Raw genomic sequence first — 27,316 nt, 5'->3', positions numbered from 1 at the left:
AATGGTAATGGTGTAACCTTTGGTTTATTCTTGTCCTCAGAGGTATTGAAAACTCTTAATGTACTGCGGTTAACTTGATTTTGCCATAGGTTTTTTTGTGGATACCTTAAACTGATGAAGCAAGTGCTCCAAAGCCTAGCTGGGTTTACCCAGCTCTCTCTTCTTAGAAGACCCTACACTCTAATATTTGTCTCCCTACATCTTTGAGCTAGGACTCTCAGAGGCTCTGTATAGCTGTTGGGTTGGGAGAGATTCCTACTGTTAAATTTTAATGCACATTTACTGAAGTCTGTCTTTAACTGATAGAGTTCTGTCTTCCATTAACATGGATCCTAATGACATCTTTAGAAATGGTTCAAAACTTTGTGGGATTGAACACCTAAAAAGCTGAAAACCATGCTTCTGATCTTTTAGCAAATGTATGTATAATTAATTTAGTACTTCTTTCAGACTCCTCAAAGAACTGTGAACAAAGAAAGTACAAAAATTTAATGCTTCTTAATGGTCTTCTGAAAACAGGTTCAAAAGAATATTAATGGTTCCACTGATGTGTTACCGGATATGTTACCTGACCTGCCAGTCTCCCTAGTTCTGACTTGCTTGATTGTGGTTGATATTATTGAAAAACTCAGGATATATCCTCTTAGAGGGAGGCAAAAGAGTAAGTATTCTTTTAAATACAAATATTTTTTAAAAGTTTAACATATAATTCAACTTTCTCCCATTCTGTTATCTGTTGACATGTTTCATGATATTTTTTAAGAGCTAACATTGTAGTTAGAAGATTACAAATAAAGATATCTAAATATCATTATTTTTAAACCTACTTTGATAGCTATACAGTTCTTTTCTTTTTTTGATTTTGATAGTACTTATAAATGAATAAACTTACTAAATATTGACTACTAAATCTTTAATGTTTGCTCTAACAAGAAAATTACATAAGTAAATTATTATACATTTGTATTTTAGGAACTCTCTCAAAACCTTAAGTTTAGATGAATAAATAAGAAGTTTAGTCTGGACACAACTGAGTGACTAACACACTTTTTAGTCTGGATACTTTTGATATGGGAATTAATATGACTACTGCAGATATTTCCTGGAGATTTATGTGTTTTTTTAAATTTAGTTGCTTCATGATTGTGAATTGTCAAAATGCTGAAGATTACCAAGATATGCCGCATTTTTCCAAAGGGAACAGTTGAAACTAAATATCAATTGGCCTTTTTAAAAAAGTATTTTGTTAACTGAATATTTTGTTTGGTCAGTCATAAGTCCCCTCCACTTTAGTTTTATGTGATAGTATCTGTGTTCGATGTACAATATTTGCATGGTGTGGTTATTGGGTGGCAAAGATTTTGCATTTAAAATTGGTACGTTTTGTTCGTCACTCCCGGACTGATGGGGTGGATGGGGGTAAATTGAGTGAGTCATAGGAGAATGCTTTGGGAGAGTAAGGTGACTACTACAACCAGGAAGGAAAACACTAGACAGTCATTTCTTATGACTGAGGGGTGAGCCACCACCCCTTCCTTATGGAAGAGTGAGCCACCACCCCTCTGGCCACTCTTGCTCCTCAGTTTGAAAAGCAGAACTGAATTGGAGGCCACCATGAAATCTGAGACTCTGAGTTTCATATTTTGCACTTTGTCCTTTGGTGGGGGACGAGAGGCTGTTATGTTTAAAATAACACAGGTGATAAGGCAGAGAAGATGACAGTGGCAGGCAATGAGTCTGTGGAGGAAAAGGTACTCCCAAGGTACACCTGCCTTCCTGAACTGAGTGTTTTGTCTTAAACTGAGATGGTTTGAGAATTGTCAAACCCTTGACTACTTTTTTAGACTCCTTAATGACACAAGCCTATTTTGAAATTGGACTGTTTTTAATGAGTCTGTATTTTCCATGTGAATGTGAACTTTCTAAGTTTTTAGTGAAAATTCTTTTTTTTAAATGCACATGTATATTTCTGAGCATAAGTTATTGGCATTTTATATTTTAAGTGATGAACTGTTTTTTTAAAGGGAAATTTTCCTGGTATTCGGAAATAATGCTGAAAAAAGAATCAAAATAAGAGAACCCCAAGGAAGAAGTCAGTCCTGGGGAGAAGACTCTAGAACATCTTGTCCAATTGCTGCTTCTTAGTTGAAGAGCCTCTTTCTTGAGCTCTTCTCTGCTCAAACTTAGGAGGGTTAATGTCTAGTTAAGTAGCTCCGTTCTTTAATAAAGTCACACTTAAAAAACTATCATTCTTTCAAGATACTTTTATAAATATTAATTATAAGTATACTTAATTTTTGTGTAAAATTTGAACTCAAATAGTCTCCTATACTCATTTTAACAGGCTACTAATTAAATCAATTGTATGAATTTTGAATCAATGGGGTATTCTCATTTATCCTCTGGAATATTAATATGTAAATTCATAAACATAGATTATAAAACATCAATCTGAACATAAGCATAAATATGGTTTCACTGCATATGCTACCTTAGCATCAAAGTGGTAGGATAGGGATGTGGGACAGAGTTCAGACTAATTTGACTTCCCTTAGGAAGTGTCGGTAAAGAAAATATATTCTGTTCTTTGCTCTCTCCAGATAGTTTGAAATGCATACACACCAGTTGTTGCAGTTTTCACCTTGTGCTAGATGAAACTAAGGTATTCTACAAAGCTTGGACTTAATGGATACTCTCGCACTAGCCTAATTATCTTTGGTTGTTGTTGTTGCATCAGTATATTTATTTATTGAAGTATAGGTGATCTACAATGTTGTGTTAATTTCTGCTGTACAGCAAAATGATTCAGTTGTACATATATACACATTCTTTTTTATATATTCTTTTCCATAATGGTTTATCACAAGATATTGAATATAGCTCCTTATGTTATACAGTAGGACCTTGGTGTTAACCATTCTATATATGCTAGTTTGCATCTGCTAACCCCATACTCCCATTCTATCCCTTCCCACCTCCCCAACTGTCTTAACTCTTTAATTCCAAGCCACCAAAATTTGATCTTCATTTAGCTTTTCTTTTTCTAAATTTAAAAAATGATAAAAGCTCTATATTTGATATATGGTTAAACCAATCTTCACTGGCCCAAGGGATCCTTTCTGCTAACTTCCTAGTACCAGTTGAAATGCCAAAGTATCAAGTGATTACCACATTATAATGTCTAAGTGGGTCATTTCCCATAGACTGTGGCTCAGTTGGGAATATTTTCTGGAACACAGATCTCCAAGGCATGTAATGTCACAGGTGCCCATAGCACCTAATAGTGTCAAGTCCTAGTCATGTGAGCAAACAATAAAAATACAAGATATAGCCTGCATGTCTCCTGCTCTTACTAACGTTAGTCACTCAATCGTGCCCGACTCTTTGTGACCCCATTGACTGTAGCCCACCAGGCTCCTCTGTCCATGGCATTCTCCAGGCAAGAATACTGTAGTGGGTAGCCACTCCTTTCTTCAGGGGATCTTCCAGACCCAGGGATCAAACTCAGGTCTCCTGTGTGGCAGGAAGATTTTTTACTGTTTGAGCCACCAGGTAGTGGCTCTTACTAATTTGTGAGTACAAATGAGCACACTTTAACATTTCCATCTGAATTTTGCTAACTTGGTCCTAACCTCTTAGTGACTAGACTTCATCTCTCTTCTTCCTTCCGGGTTATTCTCTTTCCCATTTTTAAACTAGACCCAAGATGTATCTCCCATGGTCTCATTTGTTGGTCTAGACTGTTGAATATCCTCTGGAGTGTGTGGGCTTCAGCAGTTGTGGCACGCAGGCTTAGTTGCTCTGTGGCATTTGGAATCTTCCAGGACCAGGCATTGAACCTGTGTTCCCTACATTGGCAGGCAGATTCTTATCCACTGTGCCACCAGAGATGTCCCCTCCTAGTTTTTAGCTACTACAAACATTATTGTTCTGACTTTTTCAAAAGTGAAAGGGTTGAGAAGAAAAGGACAAGGATATCGTTAAAATGAATAAGATGCTGTGTATTTGAGCTGGGCAGGGGAGACGTGCCCAGTTAGGTTACAGGTGTGTGGATGGTGCAGGGGGTCTCTGTTTGCGGGGACCCTCTGCCATGTACAGGAGTCAGCAGCCACTCACTCCATGATGTGTCTAGCCCAGCAGAGGTTGGAGATAGAGAGAGTTAACTGCTGCTGGACGGCAGCCGAATGATATCAGTATGATGACCACAGACACTGTCCTTAGAAGACCCTGAGCATCGCACATGCCCAGACTCCTCGGCAACAGCCCTAGGCAGAAGAGAGGGACCATTATGGACTGGCTGCTCATGAGGACAAACACAGAGGGGCCACAGGGGATTGTACCAGTCGGGTGGCAAGATGGTTTTGCTCCATGAGGTTTTGCTGCAGAGTCAGACGTGACTTGCTAGAAGTGAGATCAACAGGCTATTTGAGTGGAAAACATCATAGCCCTGCAGAGGAGGCGGTTTCCACTGTCACATCAGTAAGAGGTGCCAGGTATGATGTTGGCAGTGTAAGGTTTTCAAATAAATCTGCTCTCAGTGGCTGTGCTCCAGTTCCTTCGGTGTAGTCTCTTTAATACCCAGAGACTTGGACCAAGTGCTGCAGGCACTTCAGCAGCACAGATGATCATTTCTTCAAGTGAAATGCCTCCATGTGCAATTTCACGCTCAAAGGTTATGCAGGGTTTTAAGGCTGGCATATGTAATTTATTTAAAGTTCTCCAAGCACTTCTGATGCCCACCCTGATTGAGAGCCTTTGACCATAGAAAGTATCAGGAACTGAGACCAATAGCAAGTTAAAACCCAAGAGATAAAATCCAAATTCTGAAAGGAATTTCCATCTCAGATTTCTTTGAAATGGAACTTATCACTGCATAACCAAATGGCATGTTAGAGATGGGAAAAGAAATTAAAAAAAAAAAAAAAAAAAAAAGGACACTGCTTTTAACTGAATAAAATGAATGGCATCTCGAGTTCCCCTTTGCTTCTTTTTAAGAAAAAGCTTATCACACAGTCTGAACCCGATGTGCTCACTGGTTTCCATAACGTGTTTTGCAATGTGGTTAGAGAGCACATAAGAGGAACACTGAGTCCGCAGCCATGCCAAGAAGGGGAGGGAGGCATTTCCTTTTATACTCTCCCTTTGCTGTTTAGAAGAAGGAAGTTTCAGAAAAGTATGTCAGCTCTAGGATTTTTTTCCCCCCTTCTCAAGAAACAAGTAGCCATTTACCAGACTGGGGGTGAGAGAAGGGTAGAGTTTCTGATTTATAACTTCTAATGAAGCACCAGCTGTCAGGATTAGGTCAGGGCAGACCCGGCCAGAAACTAGACTGCCGTGGTCCCTGTGCCAAACGACATGGGGCATCAGGTGCTGTCAGGTCTGAGCTGACTCCCTTTGAGTAGGACAGCTTTACGTGATCGTAGCAATTTGGCATTTAATTGTTATTTTTTTTCTCTAGGAAGGAAGTAAAATGTATGAACATTTTTAATATATAAAGTGCAGTTTTTGAGAATTGCAAGGTATTTTCAAAATAAACATTTTCAGGGTCTGGTAAGAGAAAGAGAACATAAAGAATTCAGTGGGCAATACTTTATTTTTTTTAACCTGACTTTATTTTATTATCTTTTTGGCCACAGGGCATGCGGAATCTTAGTTCCAGACCAGGGATGGAACCTATGCCCCCTGTGTGGAAGCAAATCCAGCATGCATTACTTTATAATAGCAACAAAAATTTAAGGCCCCAGCTAGAAATTAAAGGGATAGGTCATGGATTCTTGGTATCTAAATTTCCTTGCATAGGATTGAAGAGAGTGACAGGTTGTGGAGCTGATGGCCAGAGAGCCTTTTAAGTTGTGTATAGTTTGCTCAGACTCTGTTTAGGGTGGAGTGGGTGTTGTAAAGGCTGCTTCCTATGAACTCACAAACTCTTCTTGGAATCACTCATTGGCACGTCTGCCCGTGCTCGGTCACTCCTGTCGCTGCTGGTGCCTGGGAGGCTTTGGAAAACCTTAAGTCCCCGCCACCTTCGCGGGGTCCTAGAGGCTGGGTGAGCTCACACTGCTCATGCGCATGCTCTGTGGTGGCCATGGTCGCTGGAAGGTACTCAGGCTGCACTGCCAGGAATTCCAAATGCCTTCCAAAGCTTCTGATCTTGCTTCAAGAGCTGTCTTTAGGACCCTGAGGCAGAGGGCTATCTGAATGGTAGACCACTTGCAGGACTCGAAAAGTTTTCCTGTGATGTGAGAGGATTGAGAACGTGGGGGAGGTGGGGTCCCAGGGGGGGGTTATTATTCAGCCTAGCTTTGATAGTTGGGCTTCCTTCCCCTAGTGCAGATTTTTTTTTTCCCCACCAGAATGCCCATGGTGCCCTCATGCTTATAGAACTCCGTATTAGGAGTTCCTCCTACCGTTTATTTTTTTTTTTTTTAAATATCTTTTATTTATTTGTCTTAGTCGCAGCATATGAACTGTTAGTTGTGGCATGTGGGATCTAGTTCCCTGACCAGGGATTGAACCTGGGCCCCTTGCACTGGAAGCCAGAGTCTTAGACACTGGACCACGAGGGAAGTCCCCCTCCTACCGTTTATGCAGCAAATTTTTATAGAGGATCTGATGCATACCAGACACTCCACTAGGTACAGTGGTGGTGAAAGGGAGAGGTGGTGAAAGCAGACAGAGTCCCCTTTGCATGGAGCTCACCATCTAGTGGGACTTCCGCGATGGCTGATTAGGTAAAGAATCCAACTGCCAATGCAGGAGACTGGGGTTCCAGCCCTGGGTCAGGAAGATCCCCTGGTGGAGAAAATGGCAACCCACTCCAGTATTGTTGTCTGAAAAATTCCATGGACAGAGGAGCCTGTCTGGCTACAGTCCACGGGGTCGCAAAAAGTCAGATGTGGTTGAGCATGCATGCACAGTCTAGTGGGTGCAATAGCAGGTTTCTAAAACTATACTAACAAATACATATAGTTAAAGCTAAGTGTTCTGAAGGCAAGGAATCAGGCTCATTCCCACACGTGTCCGTTTTTTGTCACCCAGAACAGTCTCAGGCTGGGTTCCTAGCTCTGGTCTATATCCAAGCACTTAACTAGTAGAGGAACATCAAACCATTTCAAAATCTAGGATTATTTAATGTTTGTTGTATATTAATGTGTATTATATGGCTTCCCAAGTGGTGCTAGTGGTAGAGAATCCTCCTGCCAATGCAGGAGACGCTAGAGGCTCAGGCTGGATCCCTGGGTTGGAAAAATCCTCTGGAGTAGGAAATCGCAATCCATGCCAGTATTCTTTTTTTTTTTTCTGCTTTTTTTAAATTTAATTTTATTTTTTAACTTTACAATATTGTATTGGTTTTGCCATATATCAACATGAATCCGCCACAGGTATACACGTGTTCCCCATCCTGAACCCTCCTCCCTCCTCCCTCCCCGTACCATCCCTCTGGGTTGTCCCAGTGCACCAGCCCCAAGCATCCAGTATTGTGCATCGAACCTGGACTGGCGACTCGTTTCATATATGATATTATACATGTTTCAATGCCATTCTCCCAAATCATCCAACCCTCTCCCTCTCCCACAGAGTCCAAAAGACTGTTCTATACATCAGTGTCTCTTTTGCTGTCTCATATACAGGGTTATTGTTACCATCTTTCTAAATTCCATATATATGTGTTAGTGTACTGTATTGGTGTTTTTCTTTCTGGCTTACTTCACTCTGTATAATAATGCCAGTATTCTTGCCTGGGAAATCCCTTGGACAGAGGAGCCTGGTGGGCTACAGTCAATGGGGTTGCAAAGAGCTGGACATGAATGAAAGCACACACAGACACACACGTGCACAGTGCATATTAATATATTATGTGTTTATTATGTTAATTATCAGCATAATTAATATAATTGACTTGCGACCCCATGGACTGCAGCCTACCAGGCTCCTCTGTCCATGGGATTTTCCAGGCAAGAGTACTGGAGTGGGGTGCCATTGCCTTCTCCCTATTAACATAATTGACTATTACAGTGTATAATATATTATATATTAATTAAATGTAGAAAATAATTTTTCTATTTATATATTGTTAATTAAATTACATTCTCTGATCTAAACACCTATCAAAGAGAAGGACCAGAATATCTCAAATGAAAAACTGAAGATTAGAATACTAAGAAAGTTTTCACAATCTTAAAAAATGGGGTTTAAAAAAATCAATAATTTTATGTTTTTAGCAGCTCTTGTCCAGTGTTACATGAGTCTATAGAGGGAAAGATGGCCTTTAAACTACCAAGCCTTCCTGCTGTGTCCTCAGACAAAAGAATTCTCTTAGAATTTCACATTGCCTAAAATTAAGAAATCATACATTTATTAATATTTCTTCTCAGATTTGTGCAATGTCTAGCAGGGAACTGAAACTGAATTGAGGGTATTGAATTTACTGGATCCAATGCCTTTTTAAAAAAAGTTGTCATCATTGTCTCACTGTTGAGAATGTATGCCCATGAGATTCTGCAGAACTGATGATGGGTTGGATTCATTATTATTATTATTTTATGAAAACTTGTATACAGTTTTGAGCAGAGAGGTAGTAGTATGCTGGCCAGTATTTAAACTCTCTCTCCTGGTTGAGGAGGGGTAAAAGTCCTTATGGATAGCATTTGCCAGCTTTTCTAGTGTGAATACTCTCATCATAATCAATTTCCAGATACCAAGGTGGTATCGCTGATCACTGATCACAGAATTGAGAAGCAGTACATACTACATGCTCTTGTCAGCTGGTGCAAGCTGTCTCTGCCTGCGTAGGGTATATCCATGCAGTAGTTTTTGGCTTTGTCACGTGGACAGGCAAATCTAAGAATGAAAGAATCAGGCTCTATAGTGTGACACTCTGTCTCCAACTTTTTAACCTCTCCTGATATATGGGATGCTGGGTTGCAGTGTAACTATAACCAAAGTTGAACAAACTGTAATCACTGTTTACTGCATTCTATTTTCTATTCTTTTCTAATTCATTTGAAACAATAGATGATTTAGCAATGGCTACCCATTACTTATTTAACACATAAGTTAACTGTTTCTCTGTGTCAGACACTACTTTAAATGCTTTACAAACACTGCTTCAATTCTTCATCATAATCACGCTGGGAGGTTGGTGCTGGGTTTCATCATTTATTACTTGGCAGTGGTAGTACTTGTCTTCCCAACCTCAGACATGCTTCTCAAAGGAGACTGTGTGTAGACACAGATCAGTGAGTTTAGTCAGTTGCTGTTCAGTTCCTCTTTGCGACCCCATGGACTGCAGCACACCAGACTTCCCTGTCCTTCACCATCTCCCGGAGTTTGTTCAAACTCATGCCCATTGAATTAATGATGCCATACAACCATCTCATCCTCTGTCTCCCCCTTCTCCCGCCCTCAATCTTTCCCAGCATCAGGGTGTTTTCCAATGAGTCAGTTCTTCTCATCAGATGGCCAGAGTATTGGAGCTTCAGCATTTGTCCTTCCAATGAATATTTAGGGTTGATTTCCTTTAGGATTGACTGGTTTGGAGAGGGTCAAAATAACAATGGTTATAATCTGTATTTTAAACACTTAGATATATTAAAGTGTTTATTTTAGATGCTGTTTTATTTTTTATTCTCTTAAAGTACTATGACTAAAAGTTCTTTGTGTGTTTCATATATTAAAAAAAAATCTTCCATAAGACTGTGGCTTTTCTTCTTTTCCAGATTTTTTTTTCTCTCATCATGTTATATCTAAATTATTAGCATTTTGCTTTCTCTAGATCATTTTTATCTCAGGGCAAAATTAACTTTGGAAACTTTTCATCAAGACCTATCATACTTTTTCTGACCAAGTCTTTAATTTCATCTTCTGGTTGCTGTGAGTTGAGTAACAATCTAATGGGGCATTGGCTGCCTTGACAGCCTCAACAGCCTCTTTACTGAATCCCCAAGTCATCTCTCCTGCCCTCCAATGTCCCCATCTTCAGTGAACTTAGGATCAAGTCCACAAACTTTATCATGCCCAATAATCATGTGGTCTAATGGTCAGATGTTTGAGTTTCATGCTCCGTCCCTCTCCTTACTTGCTGTGTGACCCTGGAAACAACTTTTAGTCTCTCCCTACCTCAGTTTGTTTATCTTTAAAATGGGAAAATAGGAGATTTACCCAGTGGTCCAGGGGTTAAGACTCCCCCTTCCAATACAGGGGATGTGGGTTCAATCCCTGCTTGGGGCACTAAGATCCCACATGCCTCATGGCCAAAAACTGTAAAACAGAAGTAATATTGTAACAAACTCAATAAAGACTTTAAAAATGGTACGCATAAAAAAAAATCTTTAAAGAAAATAAATTAAAAAATAAAATGGGAAAATAGTAGTAGCTACATCATAGAGGCTTATTATTAATGAACCTTTGTTGATTTACAATATTGTGTTAGTTTCAAGTGTACAGCAAAGTGATTCAGTTATATATCAATATATTGATATGTATATATTCAAATTCTTTTCTGTTATGGCTTATTGCAAGATGTTGAATATAGTTCTCTGTGTTATACAGTAAATCCTTGTTGTTTGTCTGTTTTACATACAGTAGTGTGTATCTGTTAATCCCATATACCTAATTTATCCCTCTCCCCACTGTCCCCTTTGGTAACCACATCATACAGTTTTTATAAGGATTAAGTGAATGGATGCATAGAAAGGGCTTAACACAGTTCCTCGTATATAGAAAACCCTGCATAAATCATAGCTTCTCTCCTCTTCTCTGTCTGCTTCCCCCTCATCACACTCTCCTTTCAGTTCATGTTAGCTGAAGGATCTTTTTCTTTTGGGGGGCTGTGCTGGGTCTTTGTGACAGTGCGCAGGCTTCTCTAGTTGCGGTGCACAGGCTTAGTGCACTGCATGTGCGATCTTAATTCCCCGCCTAGGGATTGAATCTGTGACCCTTGTGCCCTGCATTGGAAGGCGGATTCTTAACCATTGGACCATCAGGGAAGTCCCTTTAGCTGAAAGATATTTGCACCTGTTGTCTCTACCACCTGAAAAGTTCTTTCTCCATTCTTCACATAATTTATTCCCATGCATTCTTTAGGTCTGTGTTTAACTGTCAATCTTCCCTGGTGGCTCAGAAGGTAAAACATCTGCCTACAATGCGGGAGACCAGGGTTCAATCCCTGGGTCAGGAAGATCTCCTGGAGAAGGAAATGGCAACCCACTCCAATATTCTTGCCTGGAAAATCCCATGGACAGAGGAGCCTGGTAGGCTACAGTCCATGGGGTCACAAAGAGTCAGACACAACTGAATGACTTCACTTTCACTTTAACTGTGACTTCGGAGATGAGCTGTGCTTGACTGCCAGTCTAATTCAGACTCCCTGGGGTAGTCTCTCATCACAGAACTTACCTTCCTTTGAGAGCCCTGCCACAGTTTATTCTTCTGTGCCTGTTGATGTGATGTCAGGAGACAGGGTGATGAAGGTGGGCACGTTACCTGCTGCACTGTTCTCAAAACCCAGTCTAAGCTTGGAACAGCACTCTACAGTTTGTCTGATCACAGCAGACAGCTTGGTTGTCCAATTGATTCAGCCCTTAGCCAATATTAGGAGCAGTTTTGAGGCCGCACCATGTGGCGATCTTAGTTCCCCGACCAGGGATTGAGCCTGTGTCCCTTGCAGTGGAAGCATGGAATCTTAACCACTGGACCATGAGGAGCAGTTTTGAAGCTGCTGTTTGCAGAGGCAGTATTGACGCCTCTTCCCTGCCAGTGGCATGACCTAGCACTTGCCTGCTGTTGGCACTTGATCCCAGCCCCCATTTTTCTTCAAAAATGCTGTTTTACCCCTAAGCTACACAGAATGAAATTTTGGAATGAATAAAAATATTGATTTCTTTTAAAAAGTGCAGTCTTAGTAGCAGCTTCATTCCTGCCTTGTTTTTAGCTGCCTTTTCTTGTGATCCTTCTCTCTCTTACTCTTTTTATTTAAGTAACTTTTCAGTTCAGTTCAGTTCAGTTCAGTCACTCAGTCATGTCCGACTCTTTGCAACCCCATGGACTGCAGCACGCCAGGCCTCCCTGTCCATCATCAACTCCTGGAGCCTACTCAAACTCAGGTCCATTGAGTCCATGATGCCATCCAACCATCTCATCCTCTGTCCCCCACTTCTCCTCCTGTCCTCAATCTTTCCCAGCGTCAGAGTCTTTTCCAGTGAGTTGGTTCTTCGCATCAAGTGGCCAGAGTATTGGAGTTTCAGCTTCAGCATCAGTCCTTCCAATGAATATTCATTGAAGTCTTCTTCAACACCACAGTTCAAAAGCATCAATTCTTTGGCACTCAGCTTTCTTTACATTCCATTCTCATATCCATATATGACTACTGGAAAAACCACAGTTTTGACTAGACAGACCTTTGTCACAAAGTAATGTCTCTGCTTTTTAATATGCTGTCTAGGTTGGTCATAGCTTTTCTTCCAAGGAGCAAGCATCTTTTAATTTCATGGCTTCAGTCACCATCTGCAGTGATTTTGGAGCCCCAAAAGGTAAAGTCTGTCACTCTTTCCATTGTTTCCCCATCTATTTGCCATGAAGTGATGGGACCAGATGCCATGATCTTAGTTTTCTGAATGTTGAGCTTTAAGCCAACTTTTCACTCTCCTCTTTCACTCTCATCAAGAGGCTCTTTAGTTCCTCTTCACTTTCTGCCGTGGAGTGCTGTCATCTGCATATCCGAGGTTATTGATATTTCTTCTGGCAATCTCGATTCCAGCTTGTGTTAGTTCCTAAAATAACATGAGTAGAGAAAATAAAGAAAATGAAGAGAAAAATAACTTTTTTTGCTTTCTCTTTCTCTTTGCAAGAGGAATACATGCTCACTGTGGAAAATTCCTCCCTACTGATTTGTTATATTGTACTTACATTTTCCCTGGAAGTGATCGAAAAAGTTTTGGGGTAAAAGTTAGAGATAGAAATACATCACTATAAAGAAATAATAAAGTAAAAGGGGTATGTTACCTACTTAAACATTTTTCTGTTATCAAAATTGCATTTCTTTAATTATATAGCATGCACAGTGAGGACAAAAAGTTTTGGTGACTGGCTTTAGCTGTGGGGAACTGCACAGAATGGCTGCTATTTGTGCTTTTTACAGAGAATGTGAGCCTTTCAGGAAGTGAACAGACTGCTCTTTGTGTTTATATCTTTTACCGATTTTGCACAAATTAACATAGTTTTCCCCAAACAGAACCCTGACAATTAACAGCAACAATGAAAAGAATTTCAACTGCGAGTGGAAATTTTAAAAAATACTAATTTGGAGGGAAAGTGATCATGGAGCCTAAGGAAACAGTAACGAATACATGAAGGTTTACGCGACTAGAGGATAAATTTGCTGGTCTGTTCTAATGACCAGATGATTTCTTGGCATCCTCAACTCTGCCCTCCCCTCTGAGAGGCCAGCAGAGCTTTCCAGCTCTTAGTTATAGTGTTTTTTACTTGGTAAGAGGACTAGTCTCCTAAGCTAGTCCTCAAATCTAAACTAGTCCCTAATGAGCTATGGAGAAATGGGAGGCTTCCAGGCCTGGTTTTACCAAATACACATGGATTAAGGCCTTCTTCTCATTTCATTAAAAATGAACCCTACCTAAAAATTCATTGCTCAAGACTTATGGACACGGCTGGGGTGTTGTGGGGGGAGATGAGAGCGGGAAGTATGGAGAGAGTAACATGGAAACATACATTACCATATGTAAAATAGATAGCCAATGGGAATTTGCTGTATGACTCTGGGGAACTCAAACTGGGGCTTGGTAACAGCCTAGAGGGGTGGGATGAGGGGGATATGGGAGGGAGGTTCAAGTGTGAAGGGACATGGGTAAACCTATGGCTGATTCATACTGATGTTTGATAGAAACCAATGCAATACTATAAAGCAATTATCCTTCAATTAAAAATAAATAGATAAGAATTTATTGTTCAAACCAACAGCTCTTATCCTCAGATATTATGACCCTCACTGTTTAAAAACTGTTAATGTGTCACTTCTTAGATGGCACTTCCTGGCCTTGAAACAATGCTGAATTTGCAGTCATCCTCAAGAGCCTGTATTATATGGTGTGTTCTTCATATTAACAAAGGAATTTGGGTTTTCACTTGAACAGTTATCTACTAAGAGAGGTGAAGGAGTGTACTCTAAGACACAACACACTATTTCTACATTGGTTTATTTTTTGGTAAAATAAGAGATACAATTGATGTAAGTAAGCATCTGAGTTTTAAAAGATGATTTTATGATTATTAAAATAATATCTTGCAAAAAATAGAAGTTAGAAAAATAAGTGTATTTTTCTCTCTTGAGTGTAATTTATCAAAATGATTCCTTACTCTGTCTGACTTCATTAAATATGATAATCTCTAGGTCCATTCATGTTGCTGCAAATGGCGTTATTTCATTTTTTTTTAATTTATTTTTATGACTGAGTAGTATTCTATTGTCATATGGTCTCACTTATATGTGAAATCTAATTTTAAAAAATGATGCAGGGCTTCCTTGGTGGCTTAGTGGTAAAGAATCTGCCTGCTAATTCAGGAGACATGGGATCAATCCTTCATCTGCAAAGATTCCACATGCCACGGAGCAACTAAGCCCATGCATCACAACTATCGAGCCTGTGCTCTAGAGTCCAGGAGCTGCAACTGTTGAGCCCACTGTTGAAGCCTGCAAACCCTAGAGCCTGTGCTCTGCAACAAGAGAAGCCACTGCAGTGAGAAGTCCACTCACCACAACTAGAGAGTAGCCCCTGCCTGCCGCAACTAGAGAAAAGCCTGTGCGGCAACGAAGACCCAGCACTGCCAAAAATAATTAAATAAAATTATTTTTTAAATGACAGAGATGAACTTATTACAGAACAGAAACAGACTCACAGATTTCGAAATCAGACTTATGGTTACCAAAGGGGAAACATGGCAGGAAGGGATAAATTAGGAAATTGAGATTTACATGTGCATACTACTATATATAAAATAGATAACTAAAAAGGACCTACTGTAATAGCACAGGGAACTCTATTCAATATTTTGTAATAACTTATATGGGAAAAAATCTGAAAAAGAGGAGCCTGGCAGACCATAGTCCACGGGGTCACAAGAGTCAGACACGAATGAGGACTCAGTCAAGCACCATCAGTTCAGTTCAGTTCAGTGGCTCAGTCATGTCTGACTCTTTGCGAACCCATGGACTGCAGCATGCCAGGCCTCCTTGTCCATCACCAACTCCCGGAGTTTACCCAAACTCACATCCATTGAGTCAGTGATGCCATCCAACCATCCCATCCTCTGTCATCCCCCGCTCCTCCTGCCCTCAATCTTTCCCAGCATCAGGGTCTTTTCAAATGAGTCAGCTCTTCACATCAGGTGGCCAAAGGATTGGAGTTTCAGCTTCAACATCAATCCTTCCAATGAACACCCAGGACTGATCTGCTTTAAAATGGACTGGTTGGATCTCTTTGCAGTCCAAGGGACTCTCAAGAGTCTTCTCCAACACCACAGTTCAAAAGCATCAATTCTTCTGCACTCAGCTTTCCTTATAGTCCAACTCTCACATCCATACATGACTACTGGAAAAACCATAGCCTCGACTAGATGGACTTTGGTAACAAAGTAATGTCTCTGCTTTTTAATATGCTGTCTAGGTTGGTCATAACTTTCCTACCAAGGAGTAAGTGTCTTTTAATTTCATGGCTGCAATCACCATCTGCAGTGATTTTGGACCCCCCAAAAATAAAGTTAGCCACTGTTTCCACTGTTTCCCCATCTATTTGCCATGAAGTGATGGGACCGGATGACATGATCTTAGTTTTCTGAATGTTGAGCTTTAAGCCAACTTTTCACTCTCCTCTTTCACTTTCATCAAGAGGCTCTTTAGTTCTTCTTCACTTTCTGCCATAAGGGTGGTATCATCTGCATATCTGAGGTTATTGATATTTCTTCCAGCAATCTTGATTCCAGCTTGTGCTTCTTCCAGCCCAGCGTTTCTCATGATGTACTCTGCATATAAGTTAAATAAGCAGGGTGACAATATACAGCCTTGACATACTCCCTTCCCAATTTGGAACCAGTCTGTTGTTCCATGTCCAGTTCTAACTGTTGCTTCCTGACCTGAATACAGGTTTCTCAAGAGGCAGATCAGGTGGTCTGGTATGCCCATCTCTTTCAAAATTTTCCACAGTTTATTGTGATCCACACAGTCAAAGGCTTTGGCATAGTCAATAAAGCAGAAATAGATGTTTTCTGGAACTCTCTTGCTTTTTCCATGATCCAGCGGATGTTGGCAATTTGATGTCTGGTTCCTCTGCCTTTTCTAAAACCAGCTTGAACATCTGGAAGTTCATGGTTCACGTATTGCTGAAGCCTGACTTAAAGAATTTTGAGCATTACTTTACTAGCATGTGAGATGAGTGCAATTGTGTGGTAGTTTGAGCATTCTTTGGCATTGCCTTTCTTTGAGATTGGAATGAAAATTTTCCAGTCCTGTGGCCACTGCGGAGTGTTCCATATTTGCTGGCATATTAAGTGCAGCACTTTCACAGCATCATCTTTTAGGATTTGAAACAGCTCAACTGGAATTCCATCACCTCCACTAGCTTTGTTTGTAGTGATGCTTCCTAAGACCCACTTGACTTCACATTCCAGGATGTCTGGCTTTAGGTCAGTGATCACACCATCGTGATTATCTGGGTCATGAAGATCTTTTTTGTACAGTTCGTCTGTGTATTGTTGCCACCTCTTCTTAATATCGTCTGCTTCTGTTAGGTCCATACCATTTCTGTCCTTTCTTGAGCCCATCTTTGCATGAAATGTTCCCTTCGTATCTCTAATTTTCTTGAAGAGATCTCTGGTCTTTCCCATTCTATTGTTTTCCTCTATTTCTTTGCATTGATTGCAGAGGAAGGCTTTCTTATCTCTCCTTGCTATTCTTTGGAACTCTGCATTCAAATGGGTATATCTTTCCTTTTCTCCTTTGCTTTTTACTTCTCTTCTTTTCACAGCTATTTGTAAGGTCTCCTCAGACAGCCATTTTGCCTTTTTGCATTTCTTTTTCTTGGGGATGGTCTTGATCCCTGTGTCCTGTACAATGTCATGAACCTCAGTCCATAGTTCATCAGGCACTCTATCTATCAGATCTAGTCCCTTAAATCTATTTCTCTCTTCCACTGTTTAATCATAAGGAATTTGATTTAGATCATACCTGAATGGTCTAGTGGTTCCCACCCTTTCTTCAATTTAAGTCTGAATTTGGCAATAAGGAGTTTGTGATTTGAGCCATAGTCAACTCCTGGTCTTGTTTTTGCTGACTGTATAGAGCTTCTCCATCTTTGGCTGCAAAGAATATAATCAATCTGATTTCAGTGTTGACCATCTGGTGATGTCCATGTGTAGAATCTTCTCTTGTGTTGTTGGAAGAGGGTGTTGTTATGATCAGTGCATTTTCTTGGCAAAACTCTATTATCCTTTGCCGTGCTTCATTCTGTACTCCAAGGCCAAATTTGCCTGTTACCAGACGTTTCTTGACTTCCTACTTTTGCATTCCAGTCCCCTATAATAAAAAGGACATCTTTTTTGGGTGTTAGTTCTAAAAGGTCTTGTAGGTCTTCATAGAACCGTTCAACTTCACCTTCTTCAGCGTTACTGGTCAGTGCATAGACTTGGATTACCGTGATATTGAATGGTTTGCCTTGGAGACGAACAGAGATCATTCTGTTGTTTTTGAGATTGCATCCAAGTACTGCATTTTGGACTCTTTTGTTGACTATGATGGCTACTCCATTTCTTATAAGTGATTCTTGCCCACAGTAGTAGATACAATGGTCATCTGAGTTAAATTCATCCATTCCAGTCCATTTCAGTTCGCTGATTCCTGGAATGTTGAGGTTCACTCTTGCCATCTCCTGTTTGACCACTTCCAATTTGCCTTGATTCATGGACCTAAAATTTCAGATTCCTATGCAATATTGCTCTTTACAGCATTGGACCTTGCTTCTATCACCAGTCACATCCACAACTGGGTGTTGTTTTTGCTTTGGCTCCATCCCTTCATTCATTCTGGAGTCATTTCTCCACAGATCTCCAGTAGCATATTGGGCACCTACCCACCTAGGGAGTTCATCTTTCAGTGTCCTATCTTTTTGCCTTTTCATAGTGTTCATGGTGTTCTCAAGGCAAGAATACTGAAGTGGTTTACTGTTCCCTTCTCTACTGGACCACATTCTGTCAGACCTCTCCACCATGACCCGTCGGTCTTGTGTGGCCTCACACGACATGGCCTAGTTTCATTGAGTTAGACAAGCTGTGGTCTGTGTGATCAGATTGGCTAGTTGTCTGTGATTGTGGTTTCAGTCTGTCTGCCCTCTGATGCCCTTTTCAGTGCCTACTGTGTTACTTGAGTTTCTCTTACCTTGGACGTGGGGTATCTCTTCACATTTGCTCCAGCAAAGCACAGCCGCTGCTCCTTACCTTGCATGTAGTGTAGCTCCTCTCGGCTGCCGCCCCTGACCTTGGATGCAGGGTAGCTCAATCACTGTATAGGTATATATATCTGAATCACTTTGCTATGCACATGAAACTAGCATAACATTATAAGTCAACTATATTCTAATAAAAAAACGATTCTTACTCATGCTACTATGACATCTTAAGTACATCTTAAGTTTGATAAGGAAGTTTCTAAGGGTCATGAGTCCTAACACTTATGAATAATTCATACCAGAAGGAAGTAATATCTCAAAAATTTATTTTTTTAATTAATAAATGTACTCAATTCACACTTACAATTTTAAAATAATTGTATAGAAAGAAAACTGAAGTTTGTTCTTTAAACAACTCCTACTTATAGTCATCAAGCCCTTTGTTAGTCATTAATCATAATAACTTATTTGTTTTAAAATGTTTTCACTTCTGCTCAGTACATTTCAACAAATTTTATTGCCTTTGTGTCTTTAACCTTTAGAGTTATTCTGTCTAATGACTCTCTTTAAATTTTATCTTATCAAGGAATGTGACAGCTCAGCATGTTGTTGGCTGAGTAAACTGTGTCAAGAGCTAAGAAATTCTTAGCAGTGAAAATGGTGCCTAAGTGGTTAAATGTTTGGAAAACAATGTTCTGTTTCTTTCATAGAAAAATCCTATTATCCGCAGTAAGTTCTGAGATCTGAGATTCCCTCATAATCACAGCCTTAATACCCATGTGTGTATGGAGAGACACACATATTCACTTTCTCTCTCTCTCTCTCTCTCTCTCACACACACACACACACTTTTGTGATGCTGACGAGGAACACCCTACTCATTCAGATGACTGACCTGTTGATCAGCCACAGCTTCATGGTCACAAATGAGATACTTGTCTAAACAATCATACTGACTAGTTCAAAAATTTCGGGGGAAAAAACAGCTTAAAAATCTTGAATTCAGTATGTTACCCTTCACTAAGACTCTCTCATGCTCAAAAAAAGACCCTCTTAGCACCAAACTCTAAACCTGGAGATCTGGGTTGTAGTCATTCCTGTAGGCTTCTTATAAAGTGACAAGACTGAACCATTGAACTTTTGATTTTTTTGATTTTATGATATGTGTATGGTTTATAATTAGCACTTGATGTATTGCCTCTAGAAAGTGATAAAGTTAAGAGATTGTCAATTGGGGTCAGACAAGTCTGGGTGTGAATTCCAGCTCTGCTCATTCCTAACTGTGTATTTGAATTCAGGTGTCATTTTATCTCTTAGACTCCAGTTTCCATATTTATCCACTGGGATAGTAATCCCTATTTCTCAGCTTTTTCCTGAGGATTAAATGAGTCAGTGTGTGAAAGTGCTTACTTAGCTCAGTAATCAGTAATGGGTATTATTTTGAAATGGTAAGAATGACTTAGGATCCATACCTGAGGAAATGCAAAGACATAAAGAGCATTCTCTGCCTCTACATTTTTTGGCATTGTGCTATCAATTGCTATCTTGAAGTTCCATGTGTGACACAGACCTCAAATAAGAGATCACTCATATTTCATTTTCAAGTTTAAATAAAAATTTCACTTTAAATAAAAATTTAAGAATTTTATGTTTAAATAAATTTTGAAATTTAAAATGTTTAAATTTTAAACAAATTGAAGGAAAAGTTAAATTTTATTTAAAATTTAAAAATTTAAAGCATTTAAAATTTAAATTTATTTCTAAATTTATTTGACTGCACCAAATATAAATAAGGTAATATTCATTTATTTATTTTATAATATTTATTCTTTTATTTGTTTATTGGAGAAGGAAATGGCAACCTACTCCAGTATTCATGCCTGGAAAATCCCATGGATGGAGGAGCCTGGTGGGCTACAGCCCATGGGGTCACAAAGAGTCAGACACAACTGAGCCAGTAACACACACAGTCATTTATTTATTGGGTTGCAGCCTGTGGGCCCTTCCATCTTTCTTGCAGCTGTGCCTGACCTTTTGGTTGCAGCCTGTAGATCTAGTTCCCTGACTAGGGATCAAACCCAAGCCCCTGCATTCAGAGCATGGAATCTTAGCCACTGGATCACCAGGGAAATCCCTGTAAGTTTAAATAAAATTGAATGAAACGTTACATTTTAATAAAAATTTAAAATTTAAATAAATCAATTTGTTGCAGGTAATGAAGACAGGCACATCCATACGACCAATTTGCAACAAATAAGAACTGTGACATGTGAAGCGAAGCAAAATGAAGAAAACTCGACTCGCCCGCAGCCAGCCAACAGGACTCACTTGTCACGGCCACTAGGAGGCGCCACAGGGAACTCCTCTCCTGAGCTGGAGGGACCCCAGGAGCCCACCTTTGAGTGGGGAATCCTGAGAACGCTGTCCCAACAGGACGTGCGTGCAGAGATCTTCCTCGGGAGCTTTTTGCTGTGGGCTGACACCATAGAAATGGTGCGGGTGGCCGGACACCCCAGGGTGTACAAGTCAGGCTGGGTGTACGCGGTCTACATCTTCAGTTACATTTCTCTTCTTCGAATGATGTTCACTCCCCGGAACCCGCTTCTGAATTCCCTTGCCATCCTTCTCCAGGATCTACCTTTTATCTTTGTTAGACTGAGTTTAATCATTGTCCTGGGAACAATCACACCCGTATTGGGTCTTTTTAAAAATGTGCTGGTGACTCTGTCTTATGTTTACTTCAATTTCTTAACCAGATTCAGGATGTTCTCTACCTTTGAGAGGTCTTTTTAAGGAGAAAATGTCCTATAGTCAAACCTCTTTTTTATGCACATGCATACATTTGTGATCTTTTTGGGGGGCAGGCATACGTTACTTTGCGCTGTAGGAAGAAATGAAGAAATAGATGCTAGAGAAAAGACTATATTTAAAAACTATAACATGTCAATTTTTTAAATGTATGCAAATGGTGCTAAATGTAAGCAAAGTTGTAGTCTTCTAAGTTGGTTCCCCTCGATTTGTAGAAAATGTCAGTAGTTAATTTTGTTATGTATTCTGCATTTTTTCTAAAAGTACCCTTCAGTAAAGCATCTTAAAAAATGAGAACATGTCTTCCTGCTAAGTTAGTCCAAGAATGAGATTTTTTTACTGTTGACAGAAAGGGCATTACAAGAATTTGTTAAAATTAATTTTAGGAAATAAGCCTGTTATTATTAAATAAGTTTAGATTCTATCAATACTTTTAACAAATGGACCCTGAGGGATGGGATGGGGAGGGAGGTGGAAGGGGAGTTCAGGACTGGGGACACATGCACACCCATGGCTGATTCATGTATTTAAAAAAAAAATTGAATTGTTTAAGAGTCTCCTTCAGACATGTAATTATGTTCTTTATTCCACTGTGGCAAGAGATTTTTATGTAGTCAGTTGATTTCAGCAGAGAAAGCAATTTAATTTCACAGACATTTGACTCAATCCAATGTAATGAAGTTAAGGTAAGATATAGATAAACTTTTATAACAGGAAGCCCTTAATTGAAGAGGGAAATTTCAAAGTAAAAGAATATTTATTTGTGGAATTTGAAACCATTATGAAAGCAAGGTGCAAGCCCTGTTTAAAGTTAGAAGTTCAACTTACAAATATAACAGCAAGTGCATTAGTGTTTTTTGTGATAATATATAATAGTTATCTTGACATTAAATAATTAAATATGGAATAATGTGATTTGATTTCATATGTTGGGATACCCTCAGATATGCATAGCAGGGGCTCTCCACTCTATATAAATTTACCGATGCTACAGAGATTTCTGAGAGTCTTACATGTGCAGAATAATGTTTTATACAGGCAGTCTCTTCAGTGATCTGCGGTAACAAATAGCTTAAAGAATGAATAACTGAATTTACTGCCGCTCCAACTCTCCACCAAATCCTCCAGTCTCACTCTCCCCCTAGGCTTTATAGTTTTTCCTTATACTTAAGATAAGGTCTATTCACAGTTGCTAAAAGCTTAACTTCTGGTTTTATGACTTGGGGCAAACATCCAAAAGTGAGTATATTACTAGTACTTTAATAAGGTTAGTAGTGTTAGTTGCTCAGTCGTGTGTGACTCTTTGCGATCCCATGAACTGTAGTCTGCCAGGCTCCTCTTTCCATGGGATTCTCCAGGCAGGAATACTGGAGTGGATTGCCATTCCCTTCTCCAGGGGATTTTCCCAACACAGGGATCGGGTCTCCTGCACTGCAGGCAGATTCTTTACTGTTTGAGCTACAAATAAGCTTAAATAGTACTTTATAGATCTGAGAAGATTAACTAGATAGGGAGTGTTCTCATTGTATTGTCTGGCTAACTATAATAACTGATAAATGCTAAGACTTTTAATTGGATCAAATCCCTACAGAGAAACAGGTAGCTTGATGCATTGTTTTAATTTTCCTATTTTTTTCTTTTCTGTGTCTTTGCTTACCCTCTGGGAATAACAATTTAAACCATACACTTGTGAAAAATAATATATGAAATCTTCAGGTTACCTCAGACTATAATTTTTCATCAAATAGTATTATGTTTAGAAGTGAGTAATCTACTGAATATAGAGATTAAAGTTGATGTAAGCGGACTTCCCTGGTGGTCCTGTGGCTAAGACTCCATGCTCCCAAGTGCAGGCTACTAGATTCGATCCCCAGTCAGGGAGCTAGATCCTGCATGCTGCAACTAAAGACCTGGCAGAGCCAAATAAATAAATGTTTTTTGAAAAAGGTTAAAATTTTAAAAGACTTAAACTTGATGTAGGTATTAATTCATCAGACATCAAAGTGTCCCTCTTATGAGTTCTTTCAGAACCCTAACTATAGCACTTTTAAAGACTTTCATTGGGTGTTTGCTTTTCTGAGTTCCTCATTAATCTTTAAATTCCTTAAAGAAAGGCCTGAGCATATCTTGTTTAACAATGCGTTTTATCTTCCTCTGTCAATCCCATAGAAACTTATAATGCTTATAACTCTAAAACAAGATTATCATACAAATAATTTCTTTCAATTTATACCTGATTATTTTTTATTAAGAAGAATATATAACTGTGTGCTGCTGCTAAGTCACTTCAGTCGTGTCCGACTCTGTGTGACCCCATAGACGTCAGCCCATGAGGCTCCCCCGGCCCTGGGATTCTCCAGGCAAGAACACTGGAGCGGGTTGCCATGTCCTTCTCCAATGCATGAAAGTGAAAAGTGAAAGTGAAGTCGTTCAGTCGTGTCCGACTCTTAGCAACCCCATGGACTGCAGCCCACCAGACTCCTCTGTCCATGGGATTTTCCAGGCAAGAGTACTGGAGTGGGGTGCCATTGCCTTCTCCGATATAACTACGTAGTTGATTGTAATATTCCTAAATATGAAAATATTTTATGTACATTTATATTTACCTTTGTATTGGAATTTATACAGTGAACAACGCTCAGATAATTTGGGAAGTATTACTTATTGGAGTTTAGAATGCATTTTGCACCTAATATTTGAACATGAATGTGCCTGATATTTTGGAGAGTCACAACACTGTATAAATAATGAAGGCATGTACAAAAGACTCCATGTAGGAGGAAAATTACAGAGTACCTAATGTAATTTAATAGTTTTAAGGGTATGCACGTGTTTATAAACTTTGTCTATGGTATTTAACAGGCATTGCAGCAAATTATGCTAATAAAGCATTGGTTGTTATACACTCTGTGATTAAAAGTTATGCTATTAAAATTACATTGCAATTCTCATTGTTTCTAATGGTTTTTTTTTAAGACCCGTGCAGCTTTTGTGTCCTTATAAAAAGTTACAAACGTTACATATAGATTAAAAGAAAATGGATGGAGAAAAATATACCATGCTAACACTAATCATGGCATATTTTTATCCATCCAAGGGAGGCTTTACAAATAGCTGTGAAAAAAAGAAAAGTGAAAAGCAAAGGAGAAAGGGAAAGATATAAACATCTGAATGCAGAGTTCCAAAGAATAGCAAGAAGAGATAAGAAAAACTTCTTCAGTGATCAATGCAAAGAAATAGAGGAAAACAACAGAATGGGAAAGACTGGAGATCTCTTCAAGAAAATCAGAGACACCAAAGGAACATTTCATGCAAAGATGGGCTCGATAAAGGACAGAAATGGTATAGACCTAACAGAAGTAGAAGATATTAAGACGAGATGGCAAGAATACACGGAAGAACTGTACAAAAAAGATCTTCATGACCCAGATAATCACGATGGTGTGATCACTGACCTAGAGCCAGACATCCTGGAATGTGAAGTCAGGTGGGCCTTAGAAAGCATCACTATGAACAAAGCTAGTGGAGGTGATGGAATTCCAGTTGAGCCATTCCAAATCCTGAAAGATGATGCTGTGAAAGTGCTGCACTCAATATGCCAGCAAATTTGGAAAACTCAGCAGTGGCCACAGGACTGGAAAAGGTCAGTTTTCATTCCAATCCCAAAGAAAGGCAATGCCAAAGAATGCTCAAACTATTGCACAGTTGCACTCATCTCACACGCTAGTAGAGTAATGCTCAAAATTCTCCAAGCCAGGCTTCAGCAATATGTGAATCATGAACTTCCTGATGTTCAAGCTGGTTTTCAAAAAGGCAGAGGAACCAGAGATCAAATTGCCAACATCCGCTGGATCATGGAAAAAGCAAGAGAGTTCCAGAAAAACATCTATGTCTATGATGACTATGCCAAAGCCTTTGACTGTGTGGATCACAATAAACTATGGAAAATTCTTCAAGAGATGGGAATACCAGACCACTTGATCTGCCTCTTGAGAAATTTGTATGCAGGTCAGGAAGCAACAGTTACAACTGGACATGGAACAACAGACTGGTTCCAAATAGGAAAAGGAGTACATCAAGGCTGTATATGGTCACCCTGTTTATTTAACTTATATGCAGAGCACATCATGAGAAACGCTGGACTGGAAGAAGCACAAGCTGGAATCAAGATTGCCAGGAGAAATATCAATAACCTCAGATATGCAGATGACACCATCCTTATGGCAGAAAGTGAAGAGGAACTAAAAAGCCTCTTGATGAAAGTGAAAGTGGAAAGTGAAAAAGTTGACTTAAAGCTCAACATTCAGAAAACGAAGATCATGGCATCCGGTCCCACCACTTCATGGGAAATAGATGGGGAAACAGTGGAAACCGTGTCAGACTTTATTTTTGGGGGCTCCAAAATCACTGCAGATGGTGACTGCAGCCATGAAATTAAAAGATGCTTACTCCTTAGAAGGAAAGTTATGACCAACCTAGATAGCATATTCAAAAGCAGAGACATTACTTTGCCTACAAAGGTTTGTCTAGTCAAGGCTATGGTTTTTCCTGTGGTCATGTATGGATGTGAGAGTTGGACTGTGAAGAAGGCTGAGCGCTGAAGAATTGATGCTTTTGAACTGTGGTGTTGGAGAAGACTCTTGAGAGTCCCTTGGACTGCAAGGAGATCCAACCAGTCCATTCTGAAGGAGATCAGTCCTGGGATTTCTTTGGAAGGAATGATGCTAAAGCTGAAACTCCAGTACTTTGGCCACCTCATGCGAAGAGTTGACTCATCGGAAAAGACTCTGGTGCTGGGAGGGATTGGGGGCAGGAGGAGAAGGGGACGACAGAGGATGAGATGGCTGGATGGCATCACTGACTTGATGGACGTGAGTCTGAGTGAACTCCGGGAGATGGTGATGGACAGGGAGGCCTGGCGTCCTGCGATTCATGGGGTCGCAGAGTCGGACACGACTGAGCGACTGGTCTGATCTGAACACTAATCAAAAGAAAGCAGCACTAACATTCACTTCAGACAGACCAGACTTCAAAGTAAGGAAAATTTTTCAAGGAAGGGATTATTACATAATAATAAAGGAGTCAATTCTCTCAGGAGAATTAGTGTGTTATGTGCCTAATGACAGAGCCACATAAGGCAAAAACTGATAGAACTGCAGAAAGAAATAGATGAAGCTACTATCATAGTTGGAAACTTCAACACCAATCTCTCAGAAATGGACAGTTCCAGCAGATAGAAAATCAGTAAAGACAGAGTTGAATTAAATGACACTAATCAATTAATTGAATATCATTGACTTCTAAGGTCTACTTCATCTGACCACAGCAGAATACACATTCTCTCAAGCTCACAAGAAACATTTACCAAGATAAGCCATATTCTGGGGCATAACACACACTTCAACAAATTTAAAAGAATAAAAACAATATAAAGTCTTTTCTCATAAGGGAATTAAGTTAGAAATCAATAACAGACTGGTAATAGAAAAATTCCCAATTACATGGAGATTATGCAGCACATTTCTAAATAACACATGGGTCAAAGAAGAAATCTCACCAGAAATTAAAATATATTTTGGAGTAAATAAAATGAAAACAAACCTTATCCAAATGTATGGGGTTGGCAATGGCACCCCACTCCAGTGCTCTTGCCTGGAGAATCCCATGGACGGAGGAGCCTGGAAGGCTGCAGTCCATGGGGGTCGCTGAGGGTCGGACACGACTGAGCGACTTCACTTTCACTTTATAGTAAAATAAGTTTCCACCTTGGGAAGCTAGAAAAAGAAGAACAATCAAATGTCAATAAGGGGAAGAAAAGAAATAATAAGAATTAAAGCAGAAATAAATGAAATTGAAACAAAATCAATAGAGAAAAAACCAATAAAACCAAAACCTATGCATGTGTGGGAACAGGGGAGGAGATGGGAAGTCTATGTAATTTCCACTCAATTTTATTGTAAACCTAAAATTGCTCAAACAAAAAAATGTCTTCCTAAAAAAGTAGTAGTGTTGTTGTTATCCAGTCACTAAGTCGTGTTCAACTCTTTGCGATTCCATGG

General features: G+C 39.6%; 1 protein-coding gene across 1 annotated transcript in view; it reads left to right on the top strand.

The window, feature by feature from the left end:
• TMEM236 (transmembrane protein 236) overlaps positions 1 to 21,554 on the top strand; it is a 43,494-nt gene extending 21,940 nt beyond the window's left edge. Inside the window, exons 3-4 of the mRNA XM_006052360.3 lie at positions 520 to 661; positions 20,662 to 21,554. Of these exons, the coding sequence (XP_006052422.1) occupies positions 520 to 661; positions 20,662 to 21,242 (723 nt within the window). The 3' untranslated portion in view covers positions 21,243 to 21,554. The remainder of the gene's footprint in view (positions 1 to 519; positions 662 to 20,661) is intronic.
• The last annotated feature ends 5,762 nt before the right edge of the window (positions 21,555 to 27,316 follow it).

The sequence above is a fragment of the Bubalus bubalis genome, chromosome 14 (genome assembly GCF_019923935.1).
Source record: "Bubalus bubalis isolate 160015118507 breed Murrah chromosome 14, NDDB_SH_1, whole genome shotgun sequence".
In the NCBI taxonomy this organism is placed as follows: Eukaryota; Metazoa; Chordata; class Mammalia; order Artiodactyla; family Bovidae; genus Bubalus; species Bubalus bubalis.
Note: the sequence above shows the minus strand (reverse complement) of the source record. Positions and strands in the feature narration are given on the sequence as shown.